The 17418-nt window shown below is 38.4% G+C and overlaps 1 protein-coding gene across 8 annotated transcripts in view; it reads right to left on the minus strand.

Moving 5' to 3' along the window:
- Positions 1–17418, minus strand: part of LOC126342556 (diacylglycerol lipase-beta-like) — an 822641-nt gene that overhangs the window by 14509 nt on the left and 790714 nt on the right. For all 8 annotated transcript variants that reach the window (XM_050001868.1, XM_050001865.1, XM_050001866.1 and 5 more), the window contains one exon: positions 1933–2045. In XM_050001868.1, coding sequence (XP_049857825.1) covers positions 1933–2045 — 113 coding nt within the window. The remainder of the gene's footprint in view (positions 1–1932; positions 2046–17418) is intronic.

Consider the following 17418-nt stretch of genomic DNA (forward strand, 5'->3'; position numbering starts at 1 on the left):
CGTATATAATAAACACCAGAAATTTCTGTAGTAATTTGTCATACATCATTTGAGCAACAGAATGTACCTAATGACTGGAAAAAAGCACAGGTCATCCCCATTTCTAAGAAAGGCCGTAAGACAGATGCACACAATTATAGACCTATATCGTTGACATCAAATTGTTGTAGAATTATGGAACATGTTTTATGCTCAAGAATTATGATGTTCTTGGAAAATGAACATATCCTCTTTAAAAATCAACATGGATTCTGCAAACAGAGGTCCTGTGAAACTCAGTTCACTCTGTTCCTCCATGAGATCCACAGCACAGTGGACAACGTTGCTCAGGTTGATGCCATGTTCCTTGATTTTAGTAAGGCATTTGACACCATCCCATGTGTCCATTTACTGAAAAAATTACAAGCTTATGGGGCATTGGAGCAGACCTGCAATTGGATTCAAGATTTTCTTGCAGACAGAACTCAACACGTCGCTCTTAATGGAACTAAATCGACAAATGTAAATGTAATATCCAAAATACCACAGGGAAGTGTGATAGGACTGTTGCTGTTCACAACACATATAAATGATCTAGTAGAAAGTGTTGGATGCTCTTTAAGGCTATTCACAGTTGATGCAGTTGTTTATACCAAAGTAGCAACACCAGAAGATAGTTAGAATTTGCAGAATAACCTGCAGAAAATTGATGAATGGTGCAGACTCTGGAGTTGACCCTGTACATAAATGAATGTAACATATTGCGCATACATATTAAAAGAAATCCACTACTGTACAGCTACGCTATTGATGACAAACAGCTGGAGACAGCATCTTCCATAAAATATCTAGGTGTAACTATCCAGAGCCACCTTAAGTGGACTGACCATATAAAACAGATAGTGAGAAAAGCAGATACCAGACCGAGATTCATCGGAAGAATCATAAGGAAATGTAACTCATCTATCTGGAATACCTATCGGGTATGACAGAGAGAGAGAGAGAGAGAGAGAGAGAGAAGATCCAATGAGGAGTGGTGCGTTTCATCACAGGATCGTTTAGCTGGTGAGAGAGCGTTACAGAGATGCTAAACAAACTCCACTGGCAGACGTTACAAGAGAGGCATCATGAATCATGGAGAGATTTCAGTTCAGCACTTTTCAGGAGGAGCCAGACAACATACTACACCCCCCCCCCCCCTCCCACATACATCTCGCATATTGATCACAAGGAGAAAATTCGAAAAATTAGAGCCAGTACAGAAGCTTACCAACAGTCATTCTTCCCATGCACTATTTGCGAGTGGAACAGGGTTGGAGGGATCAGATAGTGGTACCAAAAGTACCCTCGACCACACACCATTAGGTGGCTTGCAGTGTATCATGTAGATGTAGATGAATAATACATAAAATAATGAAAAGGCAAGCACTCACCTATAGCTGACTGATGTGTGGCACATAGAAACTCACACCAGAATACAACATTTACACTAGCTTTTGAGGTCTTGTACTTACACTAGCAACAGTGCACACATTTACATTAGTACACACAACTGCACAGACACCCAAACACTCACACCTGCAGCCTCACACATTTAAGCTATAGACGAGTGTCTGCTTTCCTGCATTTTACATGATAATGAATATAATTATTTATAGACAGAAAATGGTTGGGGGCACATATTATGGCTTGAGCTTTAACTGAAAACTGTAGTTGAAGGGATGATGGAGGGGAAGGAGTTCAGCAGCAAGCTGAGACATGAGTATACAAGGCAAATTTTAAATCCTGTAGGATACTGCACTTGTGCTGAAATGAAAAGAATAACTGAAAAGTGACAGGAGTGGAGAACTGCTTCAAATCCACTTTACAGTTGATCACTGAATCAATAACAAAGTCCATTTCTTAATTTTCTATTCTAATACTAAAACCAAAATATTTCTCTTTCAGTGTTACCTTTCAGTTTTTGTTTTCTTTCTGTGAGTAATATGGAGAATTCGTCCTGGCATGTACAGCTGTGTGCGGGAGAATCGTCTAACAGTAAAATCCCTCTCAAAAACGGCAGATTCCTGTAAAATATTCATAAAATAAAATAATTTATCTTGTTTCCTACCTAAGAAGTTCACATATTTGAGAACAAAATGTGACAGATAAAATGTAATCGGCAAAAATAGGCATGTGATTAATGGCAGATAAAGCAAAAAATTAATGAGACTAGATGAAAGGAAAGAATGTAAATAATCACTATACGTTGCATCTCAAGTTTATTGTAACTTACTTCTGTCTGCACTGGTGTCATCTTTGTGTTGTTTGTTACTAGTTCACCTTTTTAACTTCTTTCTAATTGTTATCCTTTCATCTTTTTTTGTTTCTTTTAATTATTTTTAGACAGTACATTTACATAATCTCAGTACTTCATCCTCTCACACCATTTCTTTGTGTCATTAAAACAGTTGTTAACTAGTACAGTTTTAAAGTCTAAGATACTTACACAATTTTCAGTTTGCCATTGCATTTTACACAGAATGAAACAGATTTAATGTAAAATCTATTTTCCTTGCTGTTATTATCAGTCTTGTATCCAATGTGAGACCCCATATCAGCAGAAAATGAGTTTCAAGGAGGATTTTTATGAACCCATACACACACAGTGTGATATTCACTGTAATGATATGTGTTGACAGGGACAGCAGAACATGAAGAATAACCATTACTTCTACAATGAGACTGAGTAATGCTGTTGTATGGTGACAGCACACAGTGCAGTGTGGGCTGCTATATCAGGTGGAACAAGTTAGACAAGAAAAATGTCACAAACAAATGTTCATCATTTCTCAGGTGTCTGTTGTTTCAACCGCATTAGAGACTGATACAGAGAAAACCATGTGGCTGTGGTAATAATTCAGTTTGATGTGTATCACTTTCAATATTTTTTTCAGAATGGAATGGTTTCATTTTTCAGTTTCCATATCCCCAATATGATAATAGCTACTGTATTTTACTTGTACTATACTTTTGAAAAGAAAAAGAAATGCATAGCAGAAAATGGAGAAAAAACCCTTGATGGAGTCTACTTGTTGCACTTAATGAGTGGCAAGACAGTACTTTTGCAGTGCAATCCCTGAGCAACCAAACAGTCAACAAATTACTTAGTTTTTATCCACAGAGTTTTCCATGACTAATTTACATTCCATAATCAACATTGAGCTTACTTTCTTTCCATTTATTCCTGATGGAAGATTGTTTTTTACTTTATTACTGATTCTTTGTTGTGGATACATGTTGTTGTTGTGGTCTTCAGTCCCGAGACTGGTTTGTTGCAGCTCACCATGCTACTCTACTTTGTGCAAGCTTCTTCATCCCTTCAGTCCTGAGACAGGTTTGATTCAACTCTCCATGCTACTCTATCCTGTGCAAGTTTCTTCATCTCCCAGTACTTACTTAAACCTACATCCTTCTGAATCTGCTTAGTGTATTCATCTCTTGGTCTCCCTCTACGATTTTTACCGACCAAACTGCCCTCCAATGCTAAATTTGTGACCCCTTGATGCCTCAGAACATGCCCTACCAACCGGTCCCTTCTTCTTGTCAAGTTGTGCCACAAACTCCTCTTCTCCCCTATTCTATTCAATACCTCCACATTAGTTACATGATCTACCCATCTAATCTTCAGCAGTCTTCTGTAGCACCACATTTCAAAAGCTTCTATTCTCTTCTTGTCCAAACTATTTACCGTCCATGTTTCACTTCCATACATGGCTACACTCCATACAAATACTTTCAGAAAAGACTTCCTGACACTTAAATCTATACTCATTGTAAACAAATTTCTCTTCTTCAGCAACACTTTCCTTGCCATTGGCAGTCTACATTTTACATCCTCTCTACTTCAACCATCATCAGTTGTTTTGCTCCCCAAATAGCAAAACTCCTTTACTACTTTAAGTGTCTCATTTCCTAATCTAATTCCCGCAGCATCACCCAATTTCATTCGCCTTCATTGCATTATCCTCGTTTTGCTTTTGTTGATGTTCATCTTATATCCTCCTTTCAAGACACTCTCCATTCCGTTCAACTGCTCTTACAAGTCCTTTGCTGTCTCTGACAGAATTACAATGTCATTGGCGAATCTCAAAGTTTTTATTTCTTCTCCATGGATTTTAATACCTACTCTGAATTTTTCTTTTGCTTCTTCACTGCTTGCTCAATATACAGATTGAATAACATCGGGGAAAGACTACAACCCTGTCTCACTCCCTTCCCAGCCACTGCTTCCCTTTCATGTCCCTCGACTCTTATAACTGCCTTCTGGTTTCTGTACAAATTGTAAATAGTCTTTCGCTCCCTGTATTTTACCCCTGACACCTTCAGAATTTGAAAGGGAGTATTCCAGTCAACATTGTCAAAAGCTTTCTCTAACTCTACAAATGCTAGAAGCGTAGGTTTGCCCTTCCTTAATCTAGCTTCTAAGATAAGTCGTAGGGTCAGTATTGCCTCACATGTTCCAACATTTCTACGGAATCCAAACTGATCTTCCCCGAGGTTGGCTTCTACTAGTTTTTCCATTCGTCTGTAAAGAATTTGCGTTAGTATTTTGCAGCTGTGACTTATTAAACTGATAGTTCGGTAATTTTCACATATGTCAGCACCTGCTTTCTTTGGGATTGGAATTATTATATTCTTCTTGAAGTCTGAGGGTATTTCGCCTGTCTCATACATCTTGCTTACCAGCTGGTAGAGTTTTGTCATGACTGGCTCTCCCAAGGCCATCAGTAGTTCTAATGGAATGTTGTCTACCCTGGGCGCCTTGTTTCGACTCAGGTCTTTCAGTGCTCTGTCAAACTCTTCTCGCATTATCATATCTCCCATTTCATCTTCATCTACATCCTCTTCCATTTCCATAATATTGTCCTCAAGTACATCGCCCTTGTATAGACCCTCTATATACTCCTTCCACCTTTCTGCTTTCCCTTCTTTGGTTAGCACTGGGTTTCCATCAGAGCTCTTGATGTTCATACAAGTGGTTCTCTTTTCTCCAAAGGTCTCTTTAATTTTCCTGTAGGCAGTATCTATCTTACCCCTAGTGAGATAAGCCTCTACATCCTTACATTTGTCCTCTAGCCATCCCTGCTTAGCAGTTTTTCACTTCCTGTTGATCTCATTTTTGAGGCAATTGTATTCCATTTTGCCTGCTTCATTTACTGCATTTTTATGTTTCCTCCTTTCATCAATTAAATTCAATATTTCTTCTGTTACCCAAGGATTTCTACTAGCCCTCGTCTTTTTACCTACTTGATCCTCTGCTGCCTTCACTACTTCATCCCGCAGAGCTACCCAATCTTCTTCTACTGTGTTTCTTTCCCCCACTGCTGTCAATTGTTCCATTATACTCTCCCTGAAACTCTGTACAACCTCTGGTTTAGTCAGTTTATCCAGGTCCCATCTCCTTACATTCCCACCTTTATGCAGTTTCTCCAATTTTAATCTGCAGTTCATAACTAATAGATTGTGGTCAGAGTCCACATCTACCCCTGGAAATGTCTTACAATTTTAAACCTGATTCCTAAATCTCTGTCTTACAATTATATAATCTATCGGATACCTTTTAGTATCTCCAGGTTTCTTCCATGTATACAACCTTCTTTCATGATTCTTGAACCAGGTACTAGCTATGATTAATTTACGCTTTGTGCAAAATTCTACCAGACAGCTTCCTCTTTCATTTCTACCCCCAATCCATATTCACCTACTATATTTCCTTCCCTCCCTTTTCCTACTGACGAATTCCAGTCACCCATGACTATTAAATTTTCTTTTATCGCCTCATACACTTCATCAATTTCTTCATCATCTGCAGAGCTAGTCGGCATATAAACTTGTACTACTGTAGTAGGTGTGGGCTTCGTATCTATCTTGGCCACAATAATGCGTTCACTATGCTGTTTGTAGTAGCTTACTCTCATTCCTATTTTTTTATTCATTATTAAACCAACTCCTGCATTACCCCTATTTGATTTTATATTTATAACCCTGTATTCACCTGACCAAAAGTCTTGTTCCTCCTGCCACCGAACTTCACTAATTCCCACTATATCTAACTTTAACCTATCCATCTCCCTTTTCAAATTTTCTAACCTACCTGCCCGATTAAGGGATCTGACATTCCACGCTCCGATCCATAGAATGCCAGTTTTCTTTCTCCTGATAACAACGTCCTCTTGAGTAGTCCCCGCCCGGAGATCCAAATGGGGGACTATTTTACCTCTGGAATATTTTACCCAAGAGGACGCCATCATCATTTAATCATACAGTAAAGCTGCATGCCCTTGGGAAAAATTACGGCTGTAGTTTCCCCTTGCTTACAGCCATTCTCAGTACCAGAACAGCAAGGCCATTTTGGTTAGTGTTACAAGGCCAGATCAGTCAATCACCAGACTGTTGCCCATGCAACTACTGAAAAGGCTGCTGCCCCTCTTCAGGAACCACACGTTTGTCTGGCCTCTCTACAGATACCCCTCCGTTGTGGTTGCACCTACGGTACGGCCATCTGTATCGCTGAGGCATGCAAGCCTCCCCACCAACAGCAAGGTCCATGCTTCATGAGGGGGTGTGGACACATACTCCATTAAAAGTACACATATCAAAAATAGCTTTCAATTCTGGTTTCAGTATACTAGCCAACACATGCACAGAAAGGAAATAACTTCCATGGAACTAGAGGGAATCACAGAGGGCAAAAATTGTATGGGTATACAGAAATTTGAGTACACCCAGCAAATGATCAAGGATGTTTGTTGTATGTGTACTCTGAAATGAAGAGACTGGCACAGGAGAGGTAGCACCAGCTGCTTGCATCATGCCAATCAGAAAACTGGTGGTGGAAAAAAGTTCTTCGATTGTTTTGAATATGTTTATTGAAATAACTTCTCTTAAAATCATTAATTATGAAGCACAGATTAAAAGTAAGAGGGGTAAAAATCGACAGTGTCATAAAAAAGTTCACATATTGAACACAGCCATGTTAAGGTTGCAAGACACTCATCACATCAGTGTATGACAAGGTAGGAAGGAAAATTAGGGTTTACTCTCTCATCAACGTTGAGGTCATTAGAGGGGATGCGAAGGAAATAGGTTGTGCACTTTCAAATAAAATCATCTTGGTATTTGTCTGGAACAATTCACAGAAATCGCAGAAACCTAAATCAGTATGGTCAAATGTAGATGAACTGTCATTCTCCCAAATGCAAGTCCAGTGTGATAACCATTATGCTACTTCACTTTGTGTTTGCTGTGAGTCCCCTATTCAGCAGAATGCACTCACATTTTTAAAGTATTGTCTTAGTTCCACATACTTTGTAAAGGTTATTTCTAATAAAATTTTCTTTGACTAATTTAACAACTAATGGATGCTATGCACCTTGCATTTTGAATTATTATCTGAGCTACACAATCAGCATTCCTCAAGGCACTAAAAATACCTGGATACTGACATTCATTAGATCCACTCAAATGAAAAGGAGAACAAAAATGTTATGATTATAAATTATTACAGCTTAGGTCAAAAGTAAAATGTATCTTATTATAAACATATGCAATACAGATCTCTGGCTAGAGAAAAATTACAGCACACTCCATAACTTTGTGCCCCACAATATTGTGTCTCTGCACATGGGCTGGAAAAGCCAAATATACATTATCCTGTGTGGTGGATTCCTAGTACTGCAACATTCAGTAGGAATGAATGGGAGCAATGGGCTATCTGAAATAGTTCAATATTAAAGTATGTATGAAAAACTTTACAGAAATACACTGATGTGTGTAGACAAGCATACTTTAAAGGCAGGCTGTGGCTGTACTCAAAATTAGGGAAAGTAACATAAAACAGGATCATAAAGCCCACACTATATGAGGAAGATCACCTCTGACATTAATTCAAATGAATTCTATTCTTGCTGTCCAACTGTAGCACAAGTTTGTAATAATGCACTGTGAACAATAGTGGAACAGAATATTCAAATAAAACTCTTGTGCCAGATTGTAATACACTGCCTGCCAAAGTGGAGCAATACCAGGCTTGTCAGCTAGTAAATGTATGCAAGAACAATATTCACTGATAACTAATCAGTTGTAGTACTGATATATTATAATTGTCACATGTAATGGCTGCTTATGTTACAGCAATGCCATGAGTCGACAGTTATACTTGCTTGCCTTTCTATGCTTTTCTGGTAGACCCCTCTTGTACCTGATAACAGACTCAAGTGATTAGTTTTCATTAAATAGGCAACAGCTGTGACTCATGATTCAAGTTTGTGAGCATACAGAGATGGCAAGATTAGAGATGATGTCATGAAACCTGCTGGTTATTTTAACACATTCTAGTTAGGCCATAATGACTGCGGGAGTCCCCCAGAAGCTGTAAACCTTTTCATTTTCTTTATGTGGCTCCTGCTTAAAAGATGAAGGAGAAAAGCAAATCAGCATCCATTTCAGAAATACTGTCAATGATTTCAAAACTATCATTGTCAATTTCGGAACCAGATTCTTCAAACAGACCTAGAATTCCCCCCATCAGTCAGTTGTCCCCCATTTCATGACAAACTTTTGCAATCAAGACAACTAAGGAAGAACACTGCAACAACAAAAGTATTGGAGCTGATCACACCTGTGGTATGCTTTTCAAAACACGTAGCACTTTGTGGAAGCAGGATCACCCATCTAGTGGCTCTCGAAAAGCACTAAAAAAGTGAACAACTGACTTCAACCTGCCACTGGTCAGAAATAATGCATCATGGGGTAACAAACAGCAAATCTGAACTCAGAAATTCTTTGAGCACTGACTATTAGGGAGATCACAAGGCACCCATAATTTCTACGGGCAACAGGCAGTGAATGGAATGTGTCAAAGACAGTATACAGAGCTCATTTCTGATTCCTGAGGACTATTTTCTCTTCTACGAACTGCTATTTGTCTTTTCTTTTAAGCTCTTGAGAAAAATGAGCTAAACTTGTGTTTCTCTACACGTATCCATTCTATATGCAAATTATATTCTATCAGACATAACACATCGGGGGACAAAACAATCAGTCTTTCACACTTTTTGTTACTGATATTAAAGGACCTTTCATTTTATTTGGGAAACTCCTTCCAGTCTGATTAAACACATCAAATTTATATTCGCTTTCAAATTTGGCCTCAACAAAGCTTCAGCACTTTTTGCTTATAGAGCAGTGTGGGAAGGGGTCCAGTTTCTTCCTATATCTCTGTATTTTGATTTTCTTAACTAAAAAGACATAGAGTGTACACTGGAAACTTTGAGAGCAGAGCAGATACTGTTCTGGCTGTATACCAAGTAGGCCACAGGATGTTAAACCCTAACTTTCCTTTTGCTCCAAGTGAATGCAAAAGTTGTCCTCCAGTGGCTTTAAGGTGCAGGCTGATACACATCTGATAAAACCAACTAATGAATGATGCAGCAGTGATATACAATGGCAAATGTCTCATATGTTCTATATATTTGTTAAGCTTCAAACTAATATTTGTAATAAAAAAATTTCATATAGGGTTCGTCTAATGAAAACAGCAACAATGTCAGATTTGTCCCACAATTTCTAAATTCTCTTCATGTAGCAGCCCTCAAAAAAATTTCTATGGGTGAAGAACTATGCAGCTTTTTGTCTTCTTGAAGTAACTGAACAGTAGAAGGACAAGAATTAGTACCACAACAGAAAAAAAAAGATCGTAGCAGAGACAGTGCTGCACAGACTGCTCAAAGCCTAGTAGAAATTATTATTATTATTATTATTGAGGTCTCTTTGCTACCTTAGGTGATGGCAGAGGTTTGGGAAATGTCATGGAACCTGAACTGGAAAATTAGTAGCTAAAGATTTACATGTGGGAATGCTCACTTTGTGCTTTATGCCATGAATAAGTCTCTCCAAGCTGTATTTGTCAGCTAGTCACTTGCATGTGTGAGTTAATCTTAACATGCTTATTGATTCTTTTTAATACATTGAATGCAGTGTGACTAAATAGAAAGTTTAAAAGGTGCTTTGGACTGCTACAGCCCACCCTCTTAGCTGGAACCAGTATTTCATCTTTGATAAGGAAAGGGAGGGGGCTGAACACTGACTTATGTGAATGAGTGACTGTCAGATTGGTCATTCTGAACATTCATTTACAGAGAACTGCTGCAGACTGAAGGATCTTCTTGCCTCTTTTTTTAAAAATCTGTTTATACCCTCATTTGCATTTTATTGCCTTTACTGACAGACTGTATATGGTAACAAAGAGATAGAGGGGCTGGCCAGTACTTACCTCAGCTCAGTACAGCTGATAGATACACAAAAAACAACCAAAAATTTATGTTCCTAGCTTTCGGAATAAATGTTCCTTCATCAGGGAGGAGAGAGGGGAAAGAAAGGGAAGATGGGAAAGTGGATTTAGTTACTCACAACGTATACATTCCTCCCCATCCAACAACAATGTTCCTACCCCCAGGCCACACAGAAGCATCCCCCTTGTCACCCAATATTATCCTGGCCTCGAATACATCAATAAATTACTCCGCCAGGGATATGACTTTCTCAAGTCAACCCCTGAAATGAGATTATCCCTTGACAAAATTCTCCCCACACCACCCAGAGTTGCCTTTCATCGTCCCCCTAACCTCCGTAACATCCTTGTTAAACCCTACAATATTCCCAGACTACCTTCTCTACCCAGCGGTTCCTACCCCTGTAACTGACCCCGCTGCAAAACCTGCCCCATGCATCCCCCCACAACCACCTACTCCAGCCCCACTACTGGTAAAACATACACAATTCAAGGCAGGGCCATGTGTGAAACTCCACATGTCAGTCATCAGCTGACATGCCTGCAGTGCATAGCCTTTTACATTGGTATGACAACAACTAAACTGGCTGAACGCATGAGCAGACACAGACGAACTGTCCGCCTAGGAGATGTCCAATACCCAGTAGCGGAGCATGCCCTCCAGCATAATTCTAGGGACCTAGGAACCTGCTACACCGTATGTGCCATTTGGCTTCTCCCACCCGACACCAGTCTCTCTGAACTGCGGAGATGGGAACTTGCACTCCAACACATCCGACTGAACCTATGTTAAACAACCTCACTCCCATTTACTCTTCAGTCTTCTCCTCTTTCCCTTTCCTCTTTAGCCATTCACACATCTTTTCATCTTACATAGTTGTGTTTATCTTTATACTATATACCTATTTACTTCTGTATGCATCCTCTTTGGTTTGAAGCAGGCACAGTACTTACAGTAGAATATCTTTGGCTTCCCTCTGACAACCATGCCTCCATCCTTGCTACCCTCCCTGTTTTCCTTTCCCTTTTGCTTCATAACCTGGGTTTTGAGTAACTAAATCCACTTTCCCTTCTTCCCTTTCTTTCCCCTCTCTCCTCCCTGATGAAGGAACATTTTTTGTGTATCTATCGGCTGTACTGAGCTGAGGTAAGTACTGGCCAGCCCCTCTATCTCTTTGTTAGTATTTGTTTCACATCTTTATATGAGATTTTCCATTAATCATTTAGACTGTATATGGTCTCTTTCAGTGTCCTACACACATTGCCCACAGTCATGGGGCACTGAAGCTGATGAGGTCATGTGATCTTGTCAGCTGATCAATAGTATTTCCTGAATATCTGCCACAATTTGGCTTATATGACTTTTCTAACCATGTCTTATTGTTATTGCTTTTCTATATCTTTCAACTCCTGCTAGTCTCTGTGCCACAGCCAGACAATTCCAAATGGAGTTTCTAGTTTCATTGTAACCAATAATGTATGGGTGATATATGAAACTGTTACAGTTTTTAATGTTGTTTACTGTAACACTCAGACATGATGAATTATGACACCAAAAATGAAAACAAAATACAGAACATCACACTGCAGTCCATCCCTCATTATTTCAATGGTAATATCCACATGAAAGACATTCAGAGTACAAGGGAATCAAATCTATTTTTTGTTATTTTGGACTTTATCCACTTTTAAGACTTACTGATGAAGTAGCTTTCAGAGCATAAAAGATTTATGTCCAGATATTGTACATAAGAGCTGTATGATTGGCATCCCTATTGAGCATAGGAGGAAGTAACCTTTTGTTCAGAGCACAATGGGAACATATCCACTGCCAAAGTCTGAATGGTTTGTTTTATTGACATGTGAGCTCTAATCAAAGTAGACTGATCATTATGAGAACAATGTTTTATGGTACTTTTACAGTAATTGTTACACTAACACATTTTTCTTTTAATGCAGGAGATGACACAGCTGCTGAGGGGTGGAACTTCTGCAGTAGCTGACAATAATGTCTGCAGTCAAGATCGGACAGAATGCACAGAGCAGAGTAAGAAGACACTCTCAACACCCTGAAAAATGGGAGAGGAGACTTAGGCAATGGCTGTGAAACTGTGTGCAGGAGTATACTACAAGGAAGCTGCAAGAGTTCCAACTAAATGAACCACCCCCCCCCCCCCTCCCAGGATACTGCATGTTGCAATGTCACAATTAACTCAAATAAGAAGAGAGAGGAAACATATTTCATTCCTTCTGTTACTGCAGTGATTACAGTTGGCAAAATGTGTACTTTAGGGGACTTGTTCAGTCAGGCCTGATTATGAGGTGTCAGATTTTAGCTTGAAATATTTTTGATGGACTGGAGAAAGATTTAGGGTGTGTAACCTCTACATGTAATAAAAAAAAAATCATATATTCAAACAGTTGTGCTGGTCAAAACAGACTTTAAAATGTCATTGTCTCTTACAAAGTTATATCAAGATCCCAGTGTGAAGTCTCAACCATTGATCACAAATTCTTGGTATCAGAAAACTCTTACTTACTTACTTAATGATAGTGTCTTTGGTTTAGTGGAGAAAGCCAGTAGGAAAATTTTGCAATTTACACACCAAAGGATTGTATCGATATTGTTGGAAAAGCAAAGGAAATGTCCCCCAGATCTGAGGTCACTGAAATGAAATTCTCAGACTTATTATCTATTGGAAGCTTGGAAAACTCAGTAATGAACAGCAAGGAATGGTTGGTGGTTATGGCTTCAAATGGCTGACTATGAGGTGGTAACATTCTAAAGTAGAACTTCCTTTAACCCTGATGTTTAGGCAGATTCAGAACTGACGTGCTATTTAATGAGATAGAGGGGCTGGCCAGTACTTACCTCAGCTCAGTACAGCCGATAGAGACACAAAAAACAACCGAAAATTTAAGCTCCTAGCTTTCGGAATAAATGTTCCTTCATCAGGGAGGAGAGAGGGGAAAGAAAGGGAAGAAGGGAAAGTGGATTTAGTTACTCACAACCCAGAACCCACAAATCCACTTTCCCTTCTTCCCTTTCTTTCCCCTCTCTCCTCCCTGATGAAGGAACATTTATTCCGAAAGCTAGGAGCTTAAATTTTCGGTTGTTTTTTGTGTCTCTATCGGCTGTACTGAGCTGAGGTAAGTACTGGCCAGCCCCTCTATCTCTTTGTTAGTAATTGTTTCACATCTTTATATGAGATTTTCCATTAATTAGTTAGTGCTATTTAATGAAATTGTCTTAAGAAAGAAACCCACCCATTCCATGACATACTTTTTATAACATCCAGCAGGGTCCTATTGCATTCAGTAACCAGTATACTAGTAACAACAGTGAAGAAAAACTACACACAGACTTACTGCTATATATTCCAACTTGCATCACCATTTTTCAAGAATCTACTATGTGACACTGCCACAAGAGCTTCCTCAGCTTTGCAAGAGCAAGGAGGTGAAAGTGAATATTTTTTCTTCAAATCTGAATTGCATGACTTCCTGCTGTAAACATTGCTTACAAGCAGACATGGGAATAAAATTAAAATTATATATTCAAGAAATGTGTTTTCATTACCAGTACTGTTTTCTTAATAAAACTTGTAGAGTAGAATCAAGAGGAAGATACAAGTGCAATACCATTCAGTGCACAAAAGAATCAAATTCAAAATTTTACTTTTCTATTCAAGGTAGCAGGTAACATACTTAAATTTACCCTTACTCAGTATGAGAATACATTATATAAAATGCATTTTGTCATTTAAACTTTTTAAAACTGTGTAAACTTTTTCCTGTAATTAATTATCCAGAAAAGACTTCATGTTTTTTTCAAAATTCTCTTACTGTAACTTGATACCCTTGTGCACTGAATGCCCCATTATGTTTCCTAGTTCAATATAATTTGATTTAAAAATATGTGCAGCAAAATATAATTTGTGAATGATTTAAAACATACGTTCATTAGGTTGTAATTCCTGATGAGATAATCAGGCACTGTTTTGGTCTTTGTCGTTAACATAGTAAAGGTGTTTTTCTTTTTCTATTAATTGTAAGATGTACTAAAATGAAAGATAATAAATATTGTGAAATGAAATATTGTCAATAATACACTGTACAAATATCCTTTATTCATTGTGTGATTGGCCAATTTCAAGACTAAGTAATTTTCAAGCACCTACAAAAGAATACAGAACATGGTGTACTACATGATCATGTAATAACAAATATTCCTACATGCTATTGTGACACACAGGTAATAAACTCCACTTTAGCAGACCATTTTGCAATCATGATAGACATAAATATAAAGACTAGTTATTCAGTGCAGAAGATATGGGAGATGAGAAGACAGAACTACCCATATAACATAAATCTGCTAAAAAAGATGTTAGAGGCAGAAAACTGGGAAACAATATGTGCAGCTAAAGATGCAAACACCAAACTGAACTAGTTTTTTTTCTTTATTCAATTATTATTATGATGTTACATGTCCTGTTAGTAAAAGGCTTGTCAAACAGCAACAAAACAAGAAAAGCTGGGGGACTGGAGAAGTAATCCATGCCAGAAATAATTTGAGAGTGTATTATGACCTCTCCAAACAAAAAAATTCTGAGGCCTACAACACACTGTATAAAATAAAAAAGAAAGAGTACTGTAGTTTTATCAGAGAAACTAAAGCATCATTCATCAGGATGTCTATAGATAAGGGAAAGAACTACTGGAAAGGTTTATGGTCTTTCATTAATGAAGAGAGAGGAAAAGTAAAAAATCAGGGAGAGGACATCTGCACACTGATGAGTGGGAAAAGCAACGCAAATGCTCTAGAAATAGCTAATACTTTTAACAGATATTATATTACTGTAGCAGACAAATTAATAAGTCAAAATAAAACAAATGCAGTAAGTAAATTGTTAAACCCCCCACATACAAATCATACTATGGTTTTCATACCTACAACAGATACAGAAGTATCAAACCCAATAAAACATCTTAAAATTAAACATTCATCTGGCTTGGATGGTGTCACATCACATCTCATAAAGGAATGCTGAGAATGTATATTAAAACCATTAACACACATGCTGAATACTGCGATAGAAGAAGGTATATTTCCAGATTCACTGAAAGTAGTAAAGTGAAGCCAATATTTAAGAAAGGGAACAGGGATGAATTAGGAAATTACAGGCCAATATAATTGATCTCAAAATTTGCTAAAATCTATGAAATGATAATAAAGAATAAAATTGTAAGTTTTATAACAAAGTACAATATACTGCATTAATCACAACATCCCCCTATAAACCATGGACCTTGCCGTTGGTGGGGAGGCTTGCGTGCCTCAACAATACAGATGGCCATATCATAGGTGCAACCACAACGGAGGGGTATCTTTTAAAAGGCCAGACAAACATGTGGTTCCTGAAGAGGGGCAGCAGCCTTTTCAGTAGTTGCAGGGGCAACAGTCTGGATGATTGATTGATCTGGCCTTGCAACATTAATCAAAACGGCCTTGCTGTGCTGGTACTGCAAATGGCTGAAAGCAAGGCGAAACTACAGCCGTAATTTTTCCCGAGGACATGCAGCTTTACTGTATGATTAAATGATGATGGCGTCCTCTTGGGTAAAATATTCCGGAGGTAAAATAGTCCCCCATTCGGATCTCTGGGCGGGGACTACTCAGGAGGACGTCGTTATCAGGAGAAAGAAAACTGGCATTCTACGGATCGGAGCGTGGAATGGCAGATCCCTTAATTGGGCAGGTAGGTTAGAAAATTTAAAAAGGGAAATGGATAGGTTAAAGTTAGATATAGTGGGAATTAGTGAAGTTTAGTGGCAGGAGGAACAAGACTTTTGGTCAGGTGAATACAGGGTTATAAATACAAAATCAAATAGGGGTAATGCAGGAGTAGGTTTAATAATGAAAAAAAAAAAAAAAAATAGGAGTGCGGGTAAGCTACTACAAACAGCATAGTGAACGCATTATTGTGGCCAAGATAGACACAAAGCCCATGCCTACTACAGTAGTACAAGTTTATATGCCAACTAGCTCTGCAGATGATGAAGAAATTGATGAAATGTATGATGAGATAAAAGAAATTTTTCAGGTAGTGAAGGGAGACGAAAATTTAATAGTCATGGGTGACTGGAATTCATCAGTAGGAAAAGGGAGAGAAGGAAATATAGTAGGTGAATATGGATTGGGGCTAAGAAATGAAAGAGGAAGCTGTCTGGTAGAATTTTGCACAGAGCACAACTTAATCATAGCTAACACTTGGTTCAAGAATCATAAAAGAAGGTTGCATACATGGAAGAATCCTGGAGATACTAAAAGGTGTCGTATAGATTATATAATGGTAAGACAGAGATTTAGGAATCAGGTTTTAAATTGTAGGACATTTCCAGGGGCAGATGTGGACTCTGACCACCTGTTTTAACCTGTAGGTTAAAACTGAAGAAACTGCAAAAAGGTGGGAATGTAAGGAGATGGGACCTGGATAAACTGACTAAACCAGAGGTTGTACAGAGTTTCAAGGAGAGAATAAGGGAGCAATTGACAGGAATGGGGGAAAGAAACACAGTAGAAGAAGAATGGGTAGCTCTGAGGGATGAAGTAGTGAAGGCAGCAGAGGATAAAGTAGGTAAAAAGACAAGGGCTGCTAGAAATCCTTGGGTAACAGAAGAAATATTGAATTTAATTGATGAAAGGAGAAAATATAAAAATGCAGTAAATGAAGCAGGCAAGAAGGAATTCAAACGTCTCAAAAATGAGATCAACAGGAAGTGCAAAATGGCTAAGCAGGGATGGCTAGAGGACAAATGTAAGGATGTAGAAGCTTATCTCAGTAGGGGTAAGATAGATACTGCCTACAGGAAAATTAAAGAGAACTTTGGAGAGAAGAGAACCACGTGTATGAATATCAAGAGCTCAGATGGCAACCCAGTCCTAACCAAAGAAGGGAAGGCAGAAAGGTGGAAGGAGTACATAGAAGGTTTATACAAGGGCGATGTACTTGAGGACAATATTATGGAAATGGAAGAGGATGTAGATGAAGATGAAATGGGAGATATGATAATGCGAGAAGAGTTTGACAGAGCACTGAAAG

Source organism: Schistocerca gregaria, chromosome 1, assembly GCF_023897955.1.
Source record: "Schistocerca gregaria isolate iqSchGreg1 chromosome 1, iqSchGreg1.2, whole genome shotgun sequence".
Lineage (NCBI taxonomy): Eukaryota > Metazoa > Arthropoda > Insecta > Orthoptera > Acrididae > Schistocerca > Schistocerca gregaria.